We start from the raw sequence: 20161 nt of genomic DNA, 5'->3' as shown, positions 1-20161 counted from the left end.
GGGAGGCTGAGGCGGGCAGATCACAAGGTCAGGGGATTGAGACTATCCTGGCTAACACGGTGAAACCCCATCAGTACTAAAAATACAAAAAAAAAAAAAAAAAATTAGCTGGGCATGGTGGCGGGCGCCTGTAGTCCTAGCTATTTGGGAAGCTGAGGCAGGAGAATGGTGTGAACCCAGGAGGTAGAGCTTGCAGTAAGCCAAGGTTGCGCCACTGCACACTCCAGCCTGGGCAACAGAGCAAAACTCCATCTCAAAAAAAAAAAAAAAAAAAAAAAAAAAAAAAAAAGTGAGGGCCTCAGCAAGCTGCTCAGTACAGCCCCCAGGCCTAAAATTCCTGATCTCCCACTTAGATTGCAGAAGCCTCTACAACTCCATTCTCCAGTGAAGTGGCTTCATTGTCAGTTCTCAAATTTGTTCTTCCCCCTGCCTGACCTGGCACTAGGAGTTGCATAGTATTTACGGAAGCATATTCAATATTAGGACAGCTAACAACACTTCTGTAGCACCTTCTGTGTGCCAGGCACTGCCGAGACCAGCTCGGTTAGGGAGACCCTAACCCAGCGGCGCTAGAGGAATTAAAGACACGCACACAGAAATATAGAGGTGTGGAGTGGGAAATCAGGGGTCTCACAGCCTTCAGAGCTGACAGCCTCAAACAGAGATTTACCCACATATTTACTGATAGCAAGTCAATGATAAGCATTGTTTTTATAGATTATAGATTAAAAGTATTGCTTACGGGAAACAAAGGGATGGGTCAAAATAAAGATGGGCTCTGGCTGGTTATCTGCAGCAGGAGCATGTCCTTAAGGCACAGATCGCTCATGCTATTATTTGTGGTTTAAGAACACCTTTAAGCGGTTTTCCGCCCTGGGTGGGCCAGGTGTTCCTTGCCCTCATTCCAGTGAACCCACAACCTTCCAGCGTGGGTGTCATGGCCATCACGAACATGTCACAGTGCTGCAGAGATTTTGTTTATGGCCAGTTTTGGGGCCAGTTTATGGCCAGATTTTGGGGGCCTATTCCCAACATGTCCCCCTTCTTTGATTAGAGTGATGCTGATTAGCCCAGTGTTTTCCTTTTTTACATTTTGGACATATTTCAGGCTCAGCAGTTTTCTTTTTTCTTCTATCTGGCGGCCTAACTCGCTGATTTTTTCTACATTCTTTTTTAGTATGACCATGCTTCCCACAGTTAAAACAAGCTCCAAGAAATGGAGTATTTCCTTTATCCACTCTTGGTCCTGCCATTGCCTGTGCCAACAAAGTAGCTTTATGCAGATTACGTCTGATACCATCACAGAGCTTGAGATAATCAACTAAATGTACTTTCCCTCTAACAGGTCACAGAGCAGCCTGGCAATGAGGATTAGCATTGGCAAAAGCTAATAACTGCAACACTATATCCTGAGCAGCCAAATCTACAATCACCTTTTAAGAGACGCCTGTAACTGAGCTATAAAATTTGTGTACGGTTCTTTTGGTCCCTGCTTTACAACACTAAAGGAAGGGTACTGTTCTCCACATGAAGTGATTTTTTTCCCAAGCTCTAATGCACACTCCTCTAAGCTGTTCTATGGCATCATCCTGCATGACCACTTGTGCATCTAAACCAGCCCAGCCGCTGACCCAGAAACGTTGGTCTGCAGTTATATTAATTTGAGGTTGGGACTGGGCATTGCGAGCAGCCTGAATGGATGCTTCATCTGCCCACCAAGTTTTAAATTGTAAGAACTGAGCAGGAGTTAAGACAAGCTCGAGTAAGAGCATCCCAGTCAGTAGGAATCATCCGACTGGAAACAGCAATATTCTTTAACAGTCTCATTACAAAAGGAGAACCTGGTCCATACTGATTAATAGCTTGTTTAAATTCTTTGAGTAATTTAAAAGGAAAAGGCTCAAATGTAGCTATAATGTTGATCTGGGGGATGTATTCTAACAGGCAACTGCCAAAGCCTCTAAATCACCCTCTCGTCTAGCTTGCTGAATTCCTGCCTGAATAGAACTGAGAGCCGTCGCTCGAGGCACTGCTTGAACAGTCACTGGGGCAACTACTTTTCACCCAGTGACCTCCGGAAAAGAAAGATCTGGAGAGTCAGGCCACTCTTTTTCTTCAAAATAATAATGATGGGTGCAGAAGGGTAGGGATGAACCTCTCCCTCCTTTGCCACTTTAGCTTTAGCTGGCAAACAAACCTGCTCTGTTACTTCATTATACTTTCCTTCCTCCTCATCATCAGTGTGAAAAGGTTCCAAGGTGGAACAAACCACAGCCCACACTTGTCCCATTGTTACCCCGATGTTTCCGAGCTCCCCTTCTTACTCACCACAGGGACTGTTTTAAGAGTACTCGGGCGTCCTCCAGCTTAGTTCCACGTTCTCCAACCATCGCTCCGGCGACCCTTCGACCTGGATTCAAGCCCCCACATATGGGCACCGCTTGCCGAGGCCAGCTCAGTCAGGGAGACCCTAACCCAGTGGCACCAGAGGAATTAAAGACACGCACACAGAAATATAGAGGTATGGAGTGGGAAATCAGGGGTCTCACAGCCTTCAGAGCTGAGAGCCTCAAATAGAGATTTACCCACATATTTATTGACAGCAAGTCGGTGATAAGCATTGTTTTTATAGATTATAGATTAACTAAAAGTAAGGGAAACAAAGGGGTGGGCCGAAATAAAGGGATGGGCTCTGACTAGTTATCTGCAGCAGGAGCATGTCCTTAAGGCACAGATCACTCATGCTATTGTTCGTGGTTTAAGAACGCCTTTAAGCGGTTTTCCACCCTGGGTGGGCCAGGTGTTCCTTGCCCTCATTCCGGTAAACCCACAACCTTCCAGCGTGGATGACATGGCCATCACAAACATGTCAAAGTGCTGCAGAAATTTTCTTTATGGCCAGTTTTGGGGCCAGTTTACGGCCAGATTTTGGGGGCCTATTCCCAACAAGGCACTGTTCTAAGCACATACCTAATAACCCTTTGGGGGAATTACCATTTTACAGATGAAGTAACAAAGGCACAGAGAGGTCAAGTAATTTGTCCAAAGCTTCACAGTTAGTAAACAATAGAGCTAAGGGTTAAAGTGGTAAAACTCCAAAGACATGTCTTTCATAGTAGTATAGACATCTAGAACTGCAAGGACCTTAGAAGTCACCTATTCCACAGGGCGCAGTGGCTCATGCCTGTAATCCCAGCACTTTGGGAGGCCAAGGAGGGCGGATCACCTGAGGTCGGGAGTTCAAGACCAGCCTGGCCAACATGGTGAAACCCCTCCTCTACAAAAATACAAAAATTAGCCGGGCATGATGGCAGGTGCCTATAATCCCAGCTATTTAGGAGAATCACTTGAACTCAGGAGGCAGAGGTTGCAGTGAGCCGAGATCATGCCATTGCACTCCAGCCTGGGGGACAGAGCAAGACTCCGTCTCAAAAAAAAATAAAAAAAATAAAAAGTCCCCTATTCCGTGTTTCTCAAACTTAAAAGTGCCTTTGAATCGCCTGGAGATCTTGTTAAAATGCAGATTGTCACTCAGCAAGTCTGTAGTAGCCTCAAGATTTTGTTTTCCTTACAAGCTCATGGGTAATGCTGATGCTGCCGGTCTGCGGACTACAGTTTAGAGTAGCAAGGTCTTAGCCTAAATTCATCTGAAATCAACTTTGGACAGTAATCAGGAAAACAGTGCAATGATCTCACATGAGTCAGGGGCATCAGCTTAGGATAACTTCTGTGCAATCTGGATCAGGCTGAGAGAATGTATAACCTAAGGTGGGTAGTATGGTAGTCTTTACCCAGAAAAAGGGAACAAACTTCAACAAATAAAATGGAATTACTGGGAACTCCCTCGAAGGAAAAAAGTAGAAGAGGAAACACCAAGTGTTCTCATAGGAAATGCCAGTGACCAGCCAGAATGTGTAAAAATCTAAAGGTCAGAGTGGAACAGAGGTTAGAATAAAGTTAGCAATGGAGTATATTGTACTTTAAAACACAGCCAGCCAGGCGCGGTGGCTCACACTTTGGGAGGCCGAGGTGGGCAGATCACCTGAGGTCGGCAGTTTGAGACCAGCCAGACCAACATGGTGAAACCCTATCTCTACTAAAAATACAAAAATTAGCCGGGCGTGGTGGCCCATGCCTGTAATTCCAGCCACTCAGGAAGCTGAGGCGGGAGAATCACTTGAACCCGGGAGGCTGAGGTTGCAGTGAGCTGAGATCACGCCACTGCACTCCGGCCTGGGCGACAGAGTGAGACTCTGTCTCAAAAAAAATAATAATAAAATAAATAAAATTTAAAATTTAAAAATAATAATAAAACACAGCCAAATCCTTAGCTTCATAAATAGCATATGATAACTGAATATCATCAGAAGCAGCATAGCACAGGTATTAAACACATAGTAGACTCCAGCCAGAGGTGCCTCTCAGTTGCTTCATCTGTAAAATGGAAATGCCTACACTTTACAGTCTTGTTGGGAAGATTAAAAGAGTCAGTGGAATAAAGCACTCAGAACTATGCCTGGTACCGAATAACCATTTAATACATGTTAGCTATCATCACCTTTTCACTTTATAATGATTAGAGTAGGCCCTGTAAGCGTATATTACATATTGCTGACTCTACAGTTTAAAAAGGAACATGAGCAATGTAAATAAAATCTAGGAGAGAAAGAAAATAGATTTAAAAATAAATCCCTCCAGCTAAGAGGCAGGGAACTGGGGTTCCAGGCACCTTTCTGGTATCTAAATGCACAGGGACAAGAAAGTGTTAGCCTTAAAAATTATTTTTATTAATTAGAATAAAATTGGGCTGCATGCCCTTCAGCTCCAGATAACTGATAAAATATAGTTAACACATTATAATCTTTTTATTTTAAAATAAAACACACATACAGAAAACCATCTAAAACAAAGGTATGGCTGAATAAACTATCATAAAGTGAACACCTTTGGAACATTACCCAGGGAAAGAAACAGAACTTTGCCAGACACCAACCCCGCCCCGCCCCACCCCGACCCTGTTGCCCATCTCTATCATAGCCACCCCTTCCTGCCATAGTGGATACTATGGTGAGTAATAATTACTTCTTTGCATTTTTTTATAGTTTGATCACCTAAATGTAGATCCTTAGACACTATAGTTTACCTTCGCTCCCATTTAAAATTTTTTCCTATGTCTTTCAAGTCTCTATCAATCTACAGATTCTCCCTCCATTCCTTTCTTTTCCTTCAATTTACCCATTGACGAATCCAGACCCAGATGTTCAGTGTCTAAATGCATTAACTCACTAGGGATTGCAAAACAGCCATATTTGAGTTGTCATAACAGTTGCAATAATTTTATAAAATGGACACTTCTATTTCATTACCCTGTGGTATCGTTTATATAGGAACAGCAAGATAACTGCTTAAATTCTTTATCTTTATTTACCATCTTCAAAATAATGATATGATTTCCTATCATCCTTCGAAAAGGTAACCAGTTAGTTACACACAAACATTATGAACTCATGGATTTAAACATACTTAGTGTTTATTAAACTGACCTTATTAAATGTTCAAATTGTCCCACATTTGGCTATGGAAGCTAGGCCAAAAAGAGCTGAGTCCTTTTGACATGATACATGCTCCTTGCTTCCCGGCTATCCGGTATAAGTTGCTCCAGGCTCATCATGTTCATTTCCTTCCCCAAACCTGGAATCAGCTTTTTCTCTAAGAAGCTCTGGCTTCTTTCAGGGGGAAATGGCATTTTAAGACCACAATCTGGATGCTAGGAGTGTTCATTGATATTGGATTGGTCATTGTTTCTAGATCTTTTTGGTGGATAGCGACAGAAGATAAAACCTCATGAACTCATACTGATATGTTCTATTCAAAATCAGGGCTAAAGGGTTTTCTGGTGTTTTCTTGAAACACGGTCTTGCTTTGTTGCCCAGGCTGTAATGCAGTAGCGTGATCACAGCTCACTGCAGCCTTGAATTCCTGGGCTCAAATGGTCCTCTTGCCTCAGCCTCCCGAGTAGCTACAGGTGCAAGCCACCACGCCTGGCTAATTTTTTTTTCTTTTAGAGATGGGGTTTCACTATGTTGCCCAGGCTGGTCTTGAACTCCTGGTTTCAAGCAATCCACCTGCCTCAGCCTCTCAAAGTGCTGGGATTACAGGTGTGAGCCACTACCTGGGGCCACTAAAGGGTATTTACTTATATTACATCTCTAGCTCCTACTCTACACACAGAAAAATCTGATTTTTACAGACACAAGACATGAGAGTATTAGAACATCCCATAATTACTTAGTGGCTTTCTAGTCAACACGTTTTAAGTCCCTAGGTAAATTATTAGCACACTCTCCATTTCCATCGACACAGAGAATACTATAAGGCAATGTTCAAACACATGCATGAGCATCAGTCACCTCCAAAAACAGAACTGTCCCAGGAGCTCTGTGTGGTCACCAAGCTGGGGGCTGCAGTAGAGGAGAGGACAGGGTTAGCTAGAGAATGAAAATACTCCTTTCCTTCTCTCCTCACCAGCCCAGCCTGCCCTCTAGTGGAGATGCTAATGAGCAGGAAAGAGGCCAAGACAGGTCAGGCAGGAAGTCAACTAGCTGACATTTACTTAGCAATTACCAGAAATTGTCCTAAAATGGGTGCTGAAGGTAGAAAAACCTCTCTGTGGCTTTAAGTGACTTTAAGTGCAACTGGAGAGAGTAGAGGTTACCCAAATGAAAAGTGCTTCACAAACTGTAACCAAGCAACGTACCAAATTTCAAAATCAAGACAGATAGGCAAAATTCAGTCTATCAAAATGACTTCACCATAATTATTTTTAAAGATATGCCATTTTATTTATTTCAATAGACACATTGTATACCCTAAGATAGAAACGCTCTTACACATTTTGAAAAACATTACAGGTCATAGTGAGATAATCAAGTTCATAGGCTTAAAAATCTTTTACATGCAGCCGGGCATGGTGGCTCACACCTGTAATCCCAGCACTTTGGGAGGCCTAGGCAGTCAGATCATGAGGTCAGGAGATCGAGACCATCCTGGCTAACGTGGTGAAACCCCGTCTCTACTAAGAAAAATACAAAAAATTAGCCAGGCGTGGTGGTGGGCCCCTGTAGTCCCAGGTACTCAGGAGGCTGAAGCAGGAGAATAGCATGAACCTGGGAGGCGGAGCTTGCAGTGAGCCGAGATCGGGCCACTGCACTCCAGCCTGGGTGACAGAGCAAGACTCTATCTCAAAAAAAAAAAAAAAAAATCTTTTATACGCAAAAAAATTAATCAGTGAATCCAGTGATGAATCTTATATTCTTTTCCATTTGATGTGGAGGACTCATTTTAATCATAAATCCTCAGTTATTTTAGCATTTACCATGACTTCTAAATGTTTTATTCAATAATGTACAAGTTCCATATTACAAAAGCTTGAATTAGAAGATTTTATTCAGGTTTAAATTAATTTGTAAGAAGGAGAGGAGAAAAGAGAATCAAAAAATGAATTGTTAAAGAGATAAGTTTAACAGAAGATTTTTGTTCGTTTTTCTGGACCTCAGGTGCTATAGCTGTATTAATCATAATTCTTTGTAGAAGCTACACCTTTGTCACTGGTTCATGCAAGCCTTCTCCACTTTGTTTAATGATGTAATGAGCTGGGTATTATTAAACTTTTTTTTTTCTTTGAGACAGGGTCTCATTCTCGCCCAGGCTGGATGAAGTGCAGTGGCGCAATCATGGCTCACTGCAGCCTTGACCAGACTCAGGTGATCCTTCCACCTCAGCATCCTGGGTAGCCAAGACTACAGGCCCAGCTCAATTTTTTTTTTGTATTTTCGGGGTTTCATCACGTTGCCCAGGCTGATCTCAAATTCCTGTGGTCAAGCGAGCTGCCTGCCTCAGCCTCCCAAAGTACCGGGATTACAGGTGTGAGCTACCACGCCTATTATACTTTTTAATGAAAAACTGAAACCACATCGTTTTTGCATCTATTACATGTCACCAGAAGAAATGATTATTTTTTTTTAACTTGACAATGTAGTTTGCACAATTTCCCATGGTATAAAAATAGAAGGCTACAACAAACCTATACCAGGAATAGGTACCTTAAAAAAAAATTGAAGACTACAACACCATTTTAATAGCTACCTGGTATTTCTGTGTCTATGCTACATGGACCATAATTTATTTAACCAATCCCATATTGCAAGATATTTAGATCTTTGTTTCCAGTGTTCCACTTTTACCAATCACTGTTATGTAGAACATAAGTTTTTATGCGTGTCCGGGCTAGATTTCTGGAAGCAGTATTACTGGGTCAAAGTGCAAGGCTGTGAGGAAGGCAGTTTTGTAAAGACAGCTTCCCTCTGATAAGAAATTCTCCTGGGAAGGTGCAGAGGTAAAAATAAACAAGGTATTTATTGGCATATTTGCTTGGCGGAAGTATCAAAAAATGAGGTTACTAAAAATAGACAAACAGGTTTGTAAGTTTGTATTTGAAACAATGAACAATAGTGAGCCATTTGTTGATTTTCTTTTTTTAGAGACAGGCTTTAGCTCTACCCCCAAGCTGGAGTACAGTGGAGCAATCATGGCTCACTGCAGCCTCCACCTCATGGGCTCAAGATTCCCTCCTCATCCTTCCCAAGTAAGTTGGGACCACAGGCACGCGCCACGATGGCCGGCTATTTTTTTTTCTTTTTGTAGACTGGATCTATGTTGCCCAGGCTGGCCTTGAACTCCTGGCCACAAATGATCCTCCTCCTCAGCCTCCCACAGTGCTGGAATTACAGTCGTGAGCCACTGCGCCCAGCTCACTTGTGGGTTAAGCACTAAATGCTGTTAGAGGAGGATTCTTCAGCAGATCAACTAGCGGAAGAGGCATAGGTGTTTTTTTGTTTGGTTGGTTGATTGTTGTTTTTGTGTGTGTGTGTGTGTGTGTGACGGAGTTTCACTCTTGTAGCCCAGTCTGGAGTGCAGTGGCATGATCTCCGCTCAATGCAACCTCCGCCTCCCGGGTTCAAGCGATTCTCTTGCCTCAGCCTCTCGAGTGGCTGGGATTACAGGAGCATGCCACCACACCCGGCTTTTTTTTTTTTTTAGTGATGGAGTTTCACCGTGTTGGCCAGGCTGGTCTCGAACTCCTGACCTCACGTGATCCACCCGCCTTGGCTTCCCAAAGTGCTGGGATTACAGGCGTGAGCCACCGCGCCCGGCCAATTTTTTAAAAAATGATTCCGTCACATTCTGAGAGAACGCAGGCAAAATCAATCAATAAATAAAGATCCCGATTTTCCAGGCCGGATAACCCAGAAACCACGGAATCCTAAAGTCTCAATAAACGTTAAAGCACAGATAGTAAGTAATCTGGCAATAGAGGATGGGCGCCCAGCAGACCGCCTACATAATCAGTGGAGCCGACTGCAAGATGAAAATGCCAGGCACTTGCTTTAAAATTACTAATAATTTCAAGACCGTTAACACTAGAACATTAAACCAAGTATTCAGGACCCTTCTAAGCGCAGAGCCCATCAAAGCTAGCCCTGGTGACAAGCTCAGGTCTCCGGGTCTGGAGACTAGGAGACGTTGCCCGAAAGCTGGCCAAACCCTCGCCCTCACTGGGAGAGGCCCCAGGAGGGCCCAAGAAGGCCACGAGCCCTCGCTCCCATCCCTGCCCTCAGGAGCGGGCGGAGGGAAACTCGCAGCTTTCCCAAAGAAGTGCAGGCTGCAAGGACTGAAGTTCAGCTCGGACCCTGGGCCTCTGAGCTCGAGACAGCAAGGTCATTCAACCCACACGTCCCCACCCAGCCAGGGCGAGGATCAGAGATGTGGCAAGCCCCGGCCTTGGACTCAGGCTTGTTACTCATAAACCCGCAGGAGAGGGCAGGAGGGGGCAGGAGGCGGCGCGCGCGCACCCTGGACCCGCGGCCGGGTGCGGAGAGGCACCGCGAGGACAGACGGTCTAGGGAAGGTCTGCAAATCCCGGAGGGCCAAGGGAGCGTTTAAGAGGACAGCGGAACCGGAAAAGCTTTGAAAGAAAGACGCGTGTATTAGGGAACGTCTGCAAAGACCGCAGCGGAAAGCCAGGGGTTGTCTTAAAAAATTGCCCGACCGGATAAAGGGAGGTCTAAAAGGGGACCGTCCCAAGAGCAAGGCTTCCAAAAGCTAAGCCCGGAAGGACGGTGTGGAGGCCTACTGGGACGCCGGGCACCCTTTAGGGCAGAACCGACTGGAGCTGCGGCTAGCGACAGAAGAACGGCTCCAGCTGGACAGGGGAAGCAGTGGGGAGAAAGAGGAGGCCCTTGGGCACTGTCTGAAAAGTGCGATGCCAAATGATCTTTAGGGACAGACAGTAAATTGTATCCCTTGCCAAAACACTTCTAGGTAGCGAACCACCAATCGTTTCTTTTTTAAGCCCCGCCTCTCAGCCATTACGTCTGATCCAGGAAGCTGCCAGTTCCCACTTACTCCTCCCCAACAAGAGCTAACAGCCTTCCTTGGGTGCGCACTTTCTCCTCCCCTCAGGCCCCTCGCGCATTCTCCCGCCTACCTATCAATCATCGTGCTCCGCTGTCCAGTTGGCTGGCCAAGGGGGCGGGGCCGTCGTGTGACGTTTGCAGCCCGCCGGCCGGGAAGCTGCGAGATGCGTGACGAGCGAGGCGCGTGACGGAGAAGCGGTTGGCCAACGCAGTGGCGGCAGTCGGTGTAAACAAGGCCTCGCGCTGCTGCGGGTCCTGCGACCGCTCCTGGCTGGTGGGTGATTTCGCGTGGGGCGGTAACCGCCGGCTTCAGTGGGAGGTGCTTCTCGGCTTCCTCCCCCTCTTGGCGTACACACCCCCGGCGCACCACGTGGGCGTGAGGCAAGGAAGGAGGGGTGTTAGGCCAAATTCTATTTTCATTGGCTGTCACTGCTGCCGGCTTTCGTAAGGGGGCGCTCTGATTGGTCGATAAGGTGGGGGCGTCGAGGGTCTTTGAGTCCTAAGGCTTCTAATTGGTTAGATGAGATAAGCTAGTGAAGCGCTTTCTTCCGCGAGGGATTTCGATTGGTCGGTCAGAGAGGTTACCTGGAAATCCAACACCGCCCAACACCCCTCCCGCTCCCCAGTCCAGGGACTTCGATAGGTGAGTTTGGTGTAGAAAACAAATCTTTCTTCAGTTGGTGAGCTAGGGTAGCACACTACGGTTCACTCTTGCTTTCTTTGCTTCACAGGATTGGGGAACGTTTGTGTTCCTGACGCCTTGGTAGTTGGCATAGGCTAAAGAAAAGGGATCTCAGCCCCGAGGAAGGGTCACCCTCCTAGAGATAGCTACTACCGCGTCTCAGGAGACCCTGGTATTTCTAGGGCACGCTTTGCTTTCACCAAACCCAAGGAGGTGACAGGAGGAGCCCCCGCACAGGACCTAAGGATGCTGTGACCAGAAGATGGGATCACGGAACAGCAGCAGTGCAGGATCCGGGTCCGGAGACCCCTCCGAGGGCTTGCCCCGAAGAGGGGCTGGCCTGCGTCGGAGTGAGGAAGAGGAAGAAGAGGATGAAGATGTGGATCTGGCCCAGGTACTGGCCTATCTCCTCCGCAGGTAACTTACCCTCTGGTGTGACCCCCACCAGGTGCTACCACAGTGCCTTGATCCCAACTCCAGGCAGGAAAATTACAGAGGTCAGGAAATGGGATTCGCTCAGGGCAGCTGTTCTGTTTGAGCGGAACAGCGTTTCCCTGCTGGGCACCCATGGCACTCAGCTCCATACCCATTAAGAGTGGTTCTTACCTAGGGAGGGTCACCAAGAGGACCTGCTCATGTGTTTGAGGGGCTATTCAAGGGAGCCTCTCTCTGAGACTACACAAATATAATCTATTTTCCAAGTAAGCTTGAAAAAAAAAAGGGGGTCGGGGGGTCCTGGCGGGAAAGGAGTGATGTAAGGGGTGAAGAGATGGGAAGGGAGTGTTGAACTTTTTAGTAAGGCAGTTGACACATGATATGAGGCCACTTCGATTTACTTGAAAAACAAGTTTAATTTGCCCTGACTCTAACCTGTTCTTGAGGAAAGAATGCCTTGAAGGGAGAGACCACCTGGAATTGACTGGAAAAGAGTGCAGCTGGCTTTCTTTCTTTGCTTACGGCTCTTTGAGGAGAAGATGAGCTTGGGGGTCCCTTCAGAATATTGTATTCTTTTTTGTTTGTGTTTTGTGTTGGTTTTAGTAGACATAGACAGGGCTCACTGTGTTCCCCAGTCTGGAGAAAAGGCTATTCACAGCTGTGATCAAGTGCACACCACAGCCTGCAACTCCTGGGCTCAAGCAATCCTTGCCTCCCAGGTAGCTAAGACTACAGTTGCACACACCACCGCACCCAGCTTAGAATATTGTCTTCTGTGGTGGACTTCTCAGGCAGAGGCTCAGAAGGAAAGGCTGTGAGAATGTTTAGCTCCTTGGGAGGTCAACTTAGTAGGTCATGTCCACGGCGTATTGGTCTTGCTCTAAGGAAATGATGTTAGAATGTTGAGCTTGCTGGGAGGTCAACTTAGTAGGTCATATCCACAGCATGTTGGTCTTGCTCTTACTGTAAGAGTAAGACTCACTTTCCTACTGTGTTTTATAGGAGACCAAAAATAACAGCCAAGATCTAGTCAGCCTCAAACCTCAAAATGAGTACCAAGTGGTCTAAGAGCTAGATAGCCATTGACTCTGAATTTGGTTGGTTTGGGGGAAGAAGTCCCCTCCTTTATAATGGGGGTCTCTCCACAGAGGCCAAGTGAGGTTGGTGCAGGGAGGAGGTGCAGCAAATTTACAATTCATTCAGGCCCTCTTGGACTCAGAGGAAGAGAATGACAGAGCTTGGGATGGTCGTCTTGGGGATCGATACAACCCACCTGGTAAGAGGAAAAGTCCCTAATGTTGGAAGACTTTTACTAGAAAACCTTTTAGTGATATTTTGAATGATAGGTTACATCAAAAGAAGGTACGATAATTTAAGGAATAAGGAGTCCTTACAGCCCCAGTATATTCAGCCACAGGGGTGGGCTTGGGTACAGTTCTGCTAACTGTCCTCTGAGGCTGGAAGACCTAGGATGAAACTTCTCCTTGGTACTCACAGTGGATGCTACCCCTGACACCCGGGAGCTGGAATGCAATGAGATCAAGACACAAGTGGAACTGGCCACAGGGCAGCTGGGGCTTAGGCGGGCCGCCCAGAAGCACAGCTTTCCTGGAATGTTGCACCAGGTAGGCCTCTCCACCTCCCAGCCTGGCAGCAGGCCTGCCAAAGCAGCCAGAAGCTCTGCCAGCCCCAGAGAAAAAGGAAATCAACTTTCCAAGGAAGAAGCCTCAAGGGCTGGGGCTGGAGAGTTAACCAGCCTCCATCAGAGTTCTGTGGGACAGACTATGATGTGTTGTGTCCATTTCTATAACAAGAGCAATATCTTTGGAGGAGGGGGCTTGATATGGCTGAAGTGGCCCTCTATTTCTGCTAGCAATATTCCCCAATCCCTTCCATTTAGAGAGAACGGGGCCTCTGCCACCGGGGAAGCTTCTCCCTTGGAGAACAGTCTCGAGTGATATCTCAGTGAGTATGGGGCTTGGTGAAGAGACTCTAAGGGCCAGATAGGTCTTATCTCCTAAACTTTGAAGGGGTAGGTGTTAAAGGAGCCTCAGAGATATTAAAGGTTAGGTTAAATGGGGTTGAAACTTTGAGAGTAAACAAAGTAGAAAAGTGTAGAAAATTGTAGAAATTTAGAGGATGGTGGAATGGTTGAAAGACGGGGTTGCACTCACAGCCAGAAGGGAAGAATGACTGTTCTGATATTCCAGCTCTGTTAGGATTCTGCTAATTGGGACACTCCTTATCCTGAGCACCCCTTACCCTCACTTTCTCTCTCCTTCCCTAGCTTCTTGCCCAATGATCTGGGCTTCACTGATAGCTACTCTCAGAAGGCTTTCTGTGGCATCTACAGCAAAGATGGTCAAATATTCATGTCTGCTTGCCAAGGTACCAGACCCTTGTCCTATAAACTGTCTTTTCCTGGAACATGGGACGTTCCCCCTGACTGAGGCTAGAAAGCCACAGACGGGGAGCTCAGACCTGGCTTAAGGATGCTTAGCCAGAGCATGTTTCCCATGATAAAGGGAAGACTCCACAGGTACACCGAGTGGGAGACTTCTAATCTGGGAAAGTTACAAGGAAAGTGTCCCATAATTCTGCCTGATCTTTACTTACGCAGACCAGACAATCCGACTATATGACTGCCGGTATGGCCGTTTCCATAAATTCAAGAGCATCAAGGCCCGCGATGTAGGCTGGAGCGTCTTGGATGTGGCCTTCACCCCTGATGGGAACCACTTTCTCTACTCCAGCTGGTCTGATTACAGTGAGTATGCACCAGGCTTCCACTGACTCTCCAGCCTGGGACCTGAGATTTCCATGTGCCTGTCCCCTCTGAGCCAGGATCCCTCACTTTGTCTTGGGAAAATCACTCCCAAAGTGCTCCAGTACCCTTGTCCCCTGTTTGATCTCTTCCCTAGCTTCACTTCCATTCTTCTTCCCCCATCCCTGAAATATTCTTGTTTTTCTTGCTTCTCTTAGTTCATATCTGCAATATCTATGGTGAGGGAGATACACACACTGCCCTGGATCTCAGGTACTGGCTTCCCTTTCTGGTCAGACTCATCAGAAACTTCTCAAGGGAAGCTCTTCAGGAGCAAACCTCTTGAGTTGGAAGTTCTGCTTAGGGGAAAAAGTATACTGGTGGGTCTGTGTGCATTCGTGGGAGGGAAGCACCATCTTGTCAGCCAGAGTACTGGGTAAAATAGATGGTTGCAGGGTGATTTCTGGGTTCTCACTGAGCATCTGCATTGTGGTGCATGTTAGCCAGACTTCTTTTTTCCCCTGGGGATGTGCCTTACAACCGTTGTCAGATTCTACGTAGATTAACAAAAGCTGAAGGGAAGTCCACTTAACCCAGCTCCTTCTTTGCTTTTAGGCCAGATGAGCGTCGCTTTGCTGTCTTCTCCATTGCTGTCTCCTCAGATGGACGAGAAGTACTAGGAGGGTAAGTGCTTGTGGGGTATGTTTCCCTCAATAACAAGATGGAGGTTCTGCCAGAGATGAGCTCTGCTGTTACACAGATGGCACTGGCAGCTGCAGAGAACAACCAGACCTTCTCCAAGGTCAGGATTTACAAGTTGCTTCACCCCTTGCTCTCCATTTCCCCAGCATGAGATGGGAGGTGTCAAGCCTCCATGAAACACAGCTAACTCTTCCCCCATTTCCTGTATAAAAAGAGCAAACGGCTTGACCCAGAGCAGGATTTCTCAGTGGAACTCTCTAGAGCATATACCACATTGGTCCTCTCGATCATGGCTCCAGGACCCTCCTTTATCCCTTCCCTTTCAGGGCCAATGATGGCTGCCTATATGTCTTTGACCGAGAACAGAACCGGCGCACCCTTCAGGTATGGCTCCTGAGATAGAGCCTCTGCCTCCTGGTTTTTGGCTTATTATAAGACCTAGAAAGAGGTCTTATATCTTGGCCTCCTTTTCGCCTAGATTGAGTCCCATGAAGATGATGTGAATGCAGTGGCCTTTGCTGATATAAGCTCCCAAATCCTGTTCTCTGGGGGAGACGATGCCATCTGCAAAGTGTGGGATCGACGCACCATGCGGGAGGATGACCCCAAGCCTGTGGGTGCACTGGCTGGACACCAGGATGGCATCACCTTCATTGACAGCAAGGTGGGCCAGAAGGCAGGACTGTACAGCCAGGCCACTAAGGTTCTTTCATGCCCCAGGAGAGCATGAAAGCGGACTGGTGTGGGAATTTGACAAGCTGCTTATTAACCAAGGTTTGTAAAAGTTGGAGTTTAGGGAAGGGGCTCAAGCCAGGGAACGTGAATTCCATCTGTACTCACCAGTCCTCAAGGAGCAGGGCAGGGCTTTTCGTACAAGAAAAATGGAAGACCAGTCAGGTGCGGCGGCTCACACCTGTAATCCTAGCACTTTGGGAGGCCGAGGTGGGAGGATCACTTGAGCTCAGGAGTTCCAGACCAGCCTGTGAAACCTAGTGAGACCTCATCTCTTTATTTAAAAAAACAACAACAAAAAAAAACTAAGGCCAGGTGCCGTGGCTCACGCTGTAATCCTAGCACTTTGGGAGGCCGAGGCGGGCGGATCACGAGGTCAGGAGATCGAGACCATCCTGGCTAACATGGTGAAACCCCGTCTCTACTAAAAATACAAAAAAATTAGCTGGGTGTGGTGGCAGGCGCCTGTAGTCACATCTACTCAAGAGGCTGAGGCAGGAGAATGGTGTGAACCCAGGAGGTGGAGTTTGCAGTGAGCCGAGATTGCACCACTACACTCCAGCCTGGGTGACAGAGCAAGACTCCATCTGAAAAAAAAAAAAAAAAAAAAAAAAATTAAAAATGGAAAAATGGAAGACAATCTGATTCAGGCTAGAATAGGAAAGCCAGCCAGTACCCTGGGCAAGGAAAGGAAAACCTAGCCAGGTGGTAGGATCTGAGGCAGAACGCTGGAAATGAGTTCACCTGGATGAAAAGAGGCAGGTAAATCCAGAGGCCAGAGTTCTGCTCAACTAGAGAACGGGAACTAGACTAACAGGCGCCGACATTTGCAAGCTCTGATGCTTCACTATCCACCTTTGGATTCATAGGGTGATGCCCGGTATCTGATCTCCAACTCTAAAGACCAGACCATCAAACTCTGGGATATCCGACGCTTTTCCAGCCGGGAAGGCATGGAAGCCTCACGCCAGGCTGCCACACAGCAAAACTGGGACTATCGCTGGCAGCAAGTGCCCAAAAAAGGTGAGACTGGAAGTATAGGCACAGTGGATTTGTCTGTAGCCTGGGAGCCCTGGAGGACCTCCCCCTCAGCCCTCTTTGCCAGGCATTAACTCTTTATTTGCTAAATCGTGGATGGAATGGCCAGAGGTTCCTAGGATTGGGGCCTGGGTGGGGGTCACTCAGAATCAACCAATACAAAAGTATTTGAGTGTAATGATTAACCAGCAAGGCCATATTGGAGACTGTCCACTGACTATTAGGTGGAGAAAGAGCCACCACTTGAAGGTTGGAAAGGCATTTGTCTCTGGGCATTGAACCTTGCTCAGGACTGGTGGTACGAAACAATCCCAAAGCAGATTTCCTAACTTAGGGCTTACTCTGCATCCCTGCCCAGCCTGGCGGAAGTTGAAGCTCCCAGGGGACAGCTCCTTGATGACCTACCGGGGCCACGGAGTGCTGCACACCCTCATCCGCTGCCGGTTCTCCCCCATTCATAGCACCGGCCAGCAGTTCATCTACAGTGGCTGCTCCACCGGCAAAGTGGTTGGTAAGGATTGTGTCAGAACAGGGGGCCTCAGGAAGGGCAGGAATGACTCCTTGCCATTCCACCTATAACGACCAGTGACCACCTTAAAAAGCCCAGTGACAGCTACAGGTAAAATCAAACTTAGCCTGGAGGCTTAAACAGAGAAATAGAAACCATTCTATTTTTCAGTGTTTTAAATTAAGAAAAGGAACATAGAATTCTAGACAGTAAGTATAATAGATTGCCAAAAATATAGTTGGTTCTGTTTTTCAGCCAGTCAAGAAAGAGGTTGCAGATGAAAGGTAGGAGGGAACAGAGACAAAATGACACAGGAAGATGGTAGCAAGTAGTAAAGGGACATGCAGTCGCTGAAGCAGAAAAGCACAGAACGAAATAAGCTGGGCGCAGTGGCTCATGCCTGTAACCCCAGTGCTTTGGGAGGTCAATGAGGGCAGATCGCTTGAGCCCAGGAGTTTGAGACCAGCCAGGGCAACATGGAGAAACCTCGTCTCTACAAAAAATGGCTGGACGTGGTGGCATAGGCCTGTAGTCTTGGGAGGTACTTGGGAGGTACTTGGGAGGCTAGGGTGGGAGAATCACCTGAGCCCAGGAGGTCGAGACTGCAGTGAGCCATGATTGTGCCACTGCACTTCAGCCTGGGTGACAGAGTGAGAAACTGTCTCAAAAAAAAAAAAAGGTTGGGCACGGTGGCTCACACCTGTAATCCCAACACTTTGGGAGGCTGAGGCGGGTGGATCACCTGAGGTCAGGGGTTTGAGACCAGGCTGGCCAACATGGTGAAGCCCCATCTCTATTAAAAATACAAAAATTAGCCAGGCATGGTGGCAGACGCCGGTAATCACAAGCTACTTGGGAGGCCGAGGCAGGAGAATCACTTGAACCCAGGAGGCAGAGGTTGCTGTGAGCCGAGATCACACCACGGCACTCTAGCCTGGGCAACAAGAGCGAGACTCCGTCTCAAAAAAAAAAAAAAAGAAAAGAAAAAAAACAGAAGTACAGCTACAGATACAAGGAGCCTAAGGCAGTGCTGTCCCTAGAGAGACACTCATGTCCCATGACAAAAGAAAGATGCACCCTGTCCAGATAAGGTGCAGCAGGTACACACACCCCCAGACAGCTCATTGTTCACTTTTGTGGTGCCTTCTGTATCTTACTAAAATCTTTAAAGCCACTGCATTTTCTTAACTGTAGCCCCTATGAAATTTAGCTGAGGGCCAGAAATACCCACACCACTAAGCCATACCCTCAACGCAAGGTATGGAAAGGAACAGGGATAGAAGCAAAAATAACAGTCTTCTGGTGTGGGCTTTGCTCCCATGGGAACATGGGAAGTTGCCTGACAGGCAGGTCAGTGGTGCTACTCACAGGGAGGTGAGGGATAGTTTAGTGGTCTTGTGGTGCTCCCTCTCCACTCTTGCCTGTCCTGGACAGTGTACGACCTTCTAAGTGGCCACATTGTGAAGAAGCTGACCAACCACAAGGCCTGTGTGCGTGACGTCAGTTGGCACCCCTTTGAAGAGAAGATTGTCAGCAGTTCGGTGAGGTTGCAAGGGTTGGGGGTGCTGGCACATGTCTGGGGCTTGGACTTGGGTGGGGGCAGCACGTCCTGACTACTTGCCACCCTCTGCCCTGCAGTGGGACGGGAACCTGCGTCTGTGGCAGTACCGCCAGGCTGAGTACTTCCAGGATGACATGCCAGAATCTGAGGAATGTGCCAGCGCCCCTGCCCCAGTGCCCCAATCCTCTACAGCCTTTTCCTCACCCCAGTAGATCCGACCTTCAGCCCCATATAGGGTGAACCTCTTGATAAGCTCTCTGCCTCCTCCTCCCTTTCTCCCTTGTGGGGAATGTTTGGAGGAATCACTGGAGAAACATAAGCCTGGGCTCTGAGCCTCAGCTGAGCCCTGGAAGATCCTCCCCATGGGGCAGAGTGGTCTCCTTACGTGCTCACACTCAGTCAGCTTGGGTCCCTATCTCTGGCCAGAGTTTGGCAGGACTGCCATTATCTGGGGTGTGGCCTCTGCCAGCAAGAGAAGTGTCCTGGGTGTTTTTAATCATGTTTGAATGTTAGGGGTTGGATCCTAGAGTAGACGCCTGAGGCCACATCTGAACAGACCTGTCAGCCAGGCCTGCCAGGTCTTCACGTTGAGGATTCAACTGGCCAATCACAGGACAGGTGTCCTGGCCTTTCTTCCTGAGGTCTCTAGGGGAGGGGCATGGGTAAGTGTGTTTCCTTAGCACCCTCCTGGGGTGGGGACTATGTCTGCTGTCATGTCTGGGTCTTTAGGGTAGGACAGGCTGTAGTATGAGGGGCAGGAGTCTCCACAAGGCTTCATGTGGCCCCTCATAGGGCAGGCCCTGCCCTCGGGGAAGGTCCCTTTATGCTGGAGGCACACAGCTTTAAGGAAGTAGGTTGAAGTAGGACTCCTTCGTCCTCTCACTGGCTTTGGCTCCCTCAATAAACTCTGTGGGAACCTGGCTCAGTGTCTGTCTCTCTGTCTCTCTCTGTTTTTCCTATCTGAGGTCTTTCATCTTCTCACTTCAGGAAAACACAGTTTCAACAGTCTTCAGATGCGATCCTGTGTAGGAGAAAATACCCTTCTGGTGGCCCATGAAAAAGGGAAATACCAAAACCATTTGTTCACTGAGCCTTGCAATAGGTGCTCCCTCACCAATTTCAGAAGCTTCCCTGCAAGTAGATATCGAGAGAGCACACTTTCTATTAGAGCCTGGTAATACCCATATCACCTCTGCTCTGAGGCCGGGCCTGCAGCTGTGCAGTCTTTGGAAGAGGTAGCCCATGAACGCAGAGCCTGAGAGAA

At 47.6% G+C, this 20161-nt stretch overlaps 2 protein-coding genes across 15 annotated transcripts in view; one reads left to right on the top strand and one right to left on the bottom strand.

Moving 5' to 3' along the window:
- The window catches only part of NRL (neural retina leucine zipper), a 35389-nt gene extending 24550 nt beyond the window's left edge, over nucleotides 1-10839 (bottom strand). The window contains exon 1 of one of the 3 annotated variants that reach the window (XM_004091898.3): nucleotides 10547-10839. The gene's annotated coding sequence lies outside the window, so the exon portion shown is untranslated. The remainder of the gene's footprint in view (nucleotides 1-10546) is intronic. The other 2 variants (XM_003260671.4, XM_030803868.1) reach the window with 2 other exon arrangements.
- Nucleotides 10452-19817, top strand: DCAF11 (DDB1 and CUL4 associated factor 11). 12 transcript variants are annotated; one of them, XM_030803862.1, is made up of 15 exons: nucleotides 10452-10749; nucleotides 11368-11551; nucleotides 12741-12868; nucleotides 13090-13217; nucleotides 13493-13557; nucleotides 13880-13980; nucleotides 14213-14359; nucleotides 14575-14629; nucleotides 14972-15040; nucleotides 15385-15442; nucleotides 15537-15722; nucleotides 16660-16813; nucleotides 17187-17339; nucleotides 18771-18877; nucleotides 18975-19817. In XM_030803862.1, the coding sequence occupies exons 2-15, from the start codon at nucleotides 11529-11531 to the stop codon at nucleotides 19107-19109; spliced, it is 1509 nt and encodes a 502-aa protein (XP_030659722.1). In that variant the 5' UTR covers nucleotides 10452-10749; nucleotides 11368-11528; the 3' UTR covers nucleotides 19110-19817. The 12 variants fall into 12 exon arrangements, with proteins under 12 accessions (XP_030659722.1, XP_030659717.1, XP_030659720.1 ...); XM_030803857.1 differs by having other exon boundaries at nucleotides 11368-11574; XM_030803860.1 differs by having other exon boundaries at nucleotides 10543-11118; nucleotides 12796-12868.
- The last annotated feature ends 344 nt before the right edge of the window (nucleotides 19818-20161 follow it).

Source organism: Nomascus leucogenys, chromosome 22a, assembly GCF_006542625.1.
Source record: "Nomascus leucogenys isolate Asia chromosome 22a, Asia_NLE_v1, whole genome shotgun sequence".
Taxonomy (NCBI): Eukaryota; Metazoa; Chordata; class Mammalia; order Primates; family Hylobatidae; genus Nomascus; species Nomascus leucogenys.
The sequence above is the reverse complement of the archived record's forward strand: the minus strand, read 5'-3'. Positions and strand labels throughout refer to the sequence as shown.

What these genes read in the sequence shown, in the direction of transcription:
- DCAF11 (XM_030803857.1), top strand. Translation starts at nt 11,420, where the DNA reads ATGGGATCACGGAACAGCAGCAGTGCAGGATCCGGGTCCGGAGACCCC. An exon ending in GGATCGATACAACCCACCTG is followed by an intron (nt 12,869 to 13,089) that starts GTAAGAGGAAAA and finishes TGGTACTCACAG; the next exon opens with TGGATGCTACCCCTGACACC. An exon ending in CAGTCTCGAGTGATATCTCA is followed by an intron (nt 13,558 to 13,879) that starts GTGAGTATGGGG and finishes CTCCTTCCCTAG; the next exon opens with CTTCTTGCCCAATGATCTGG.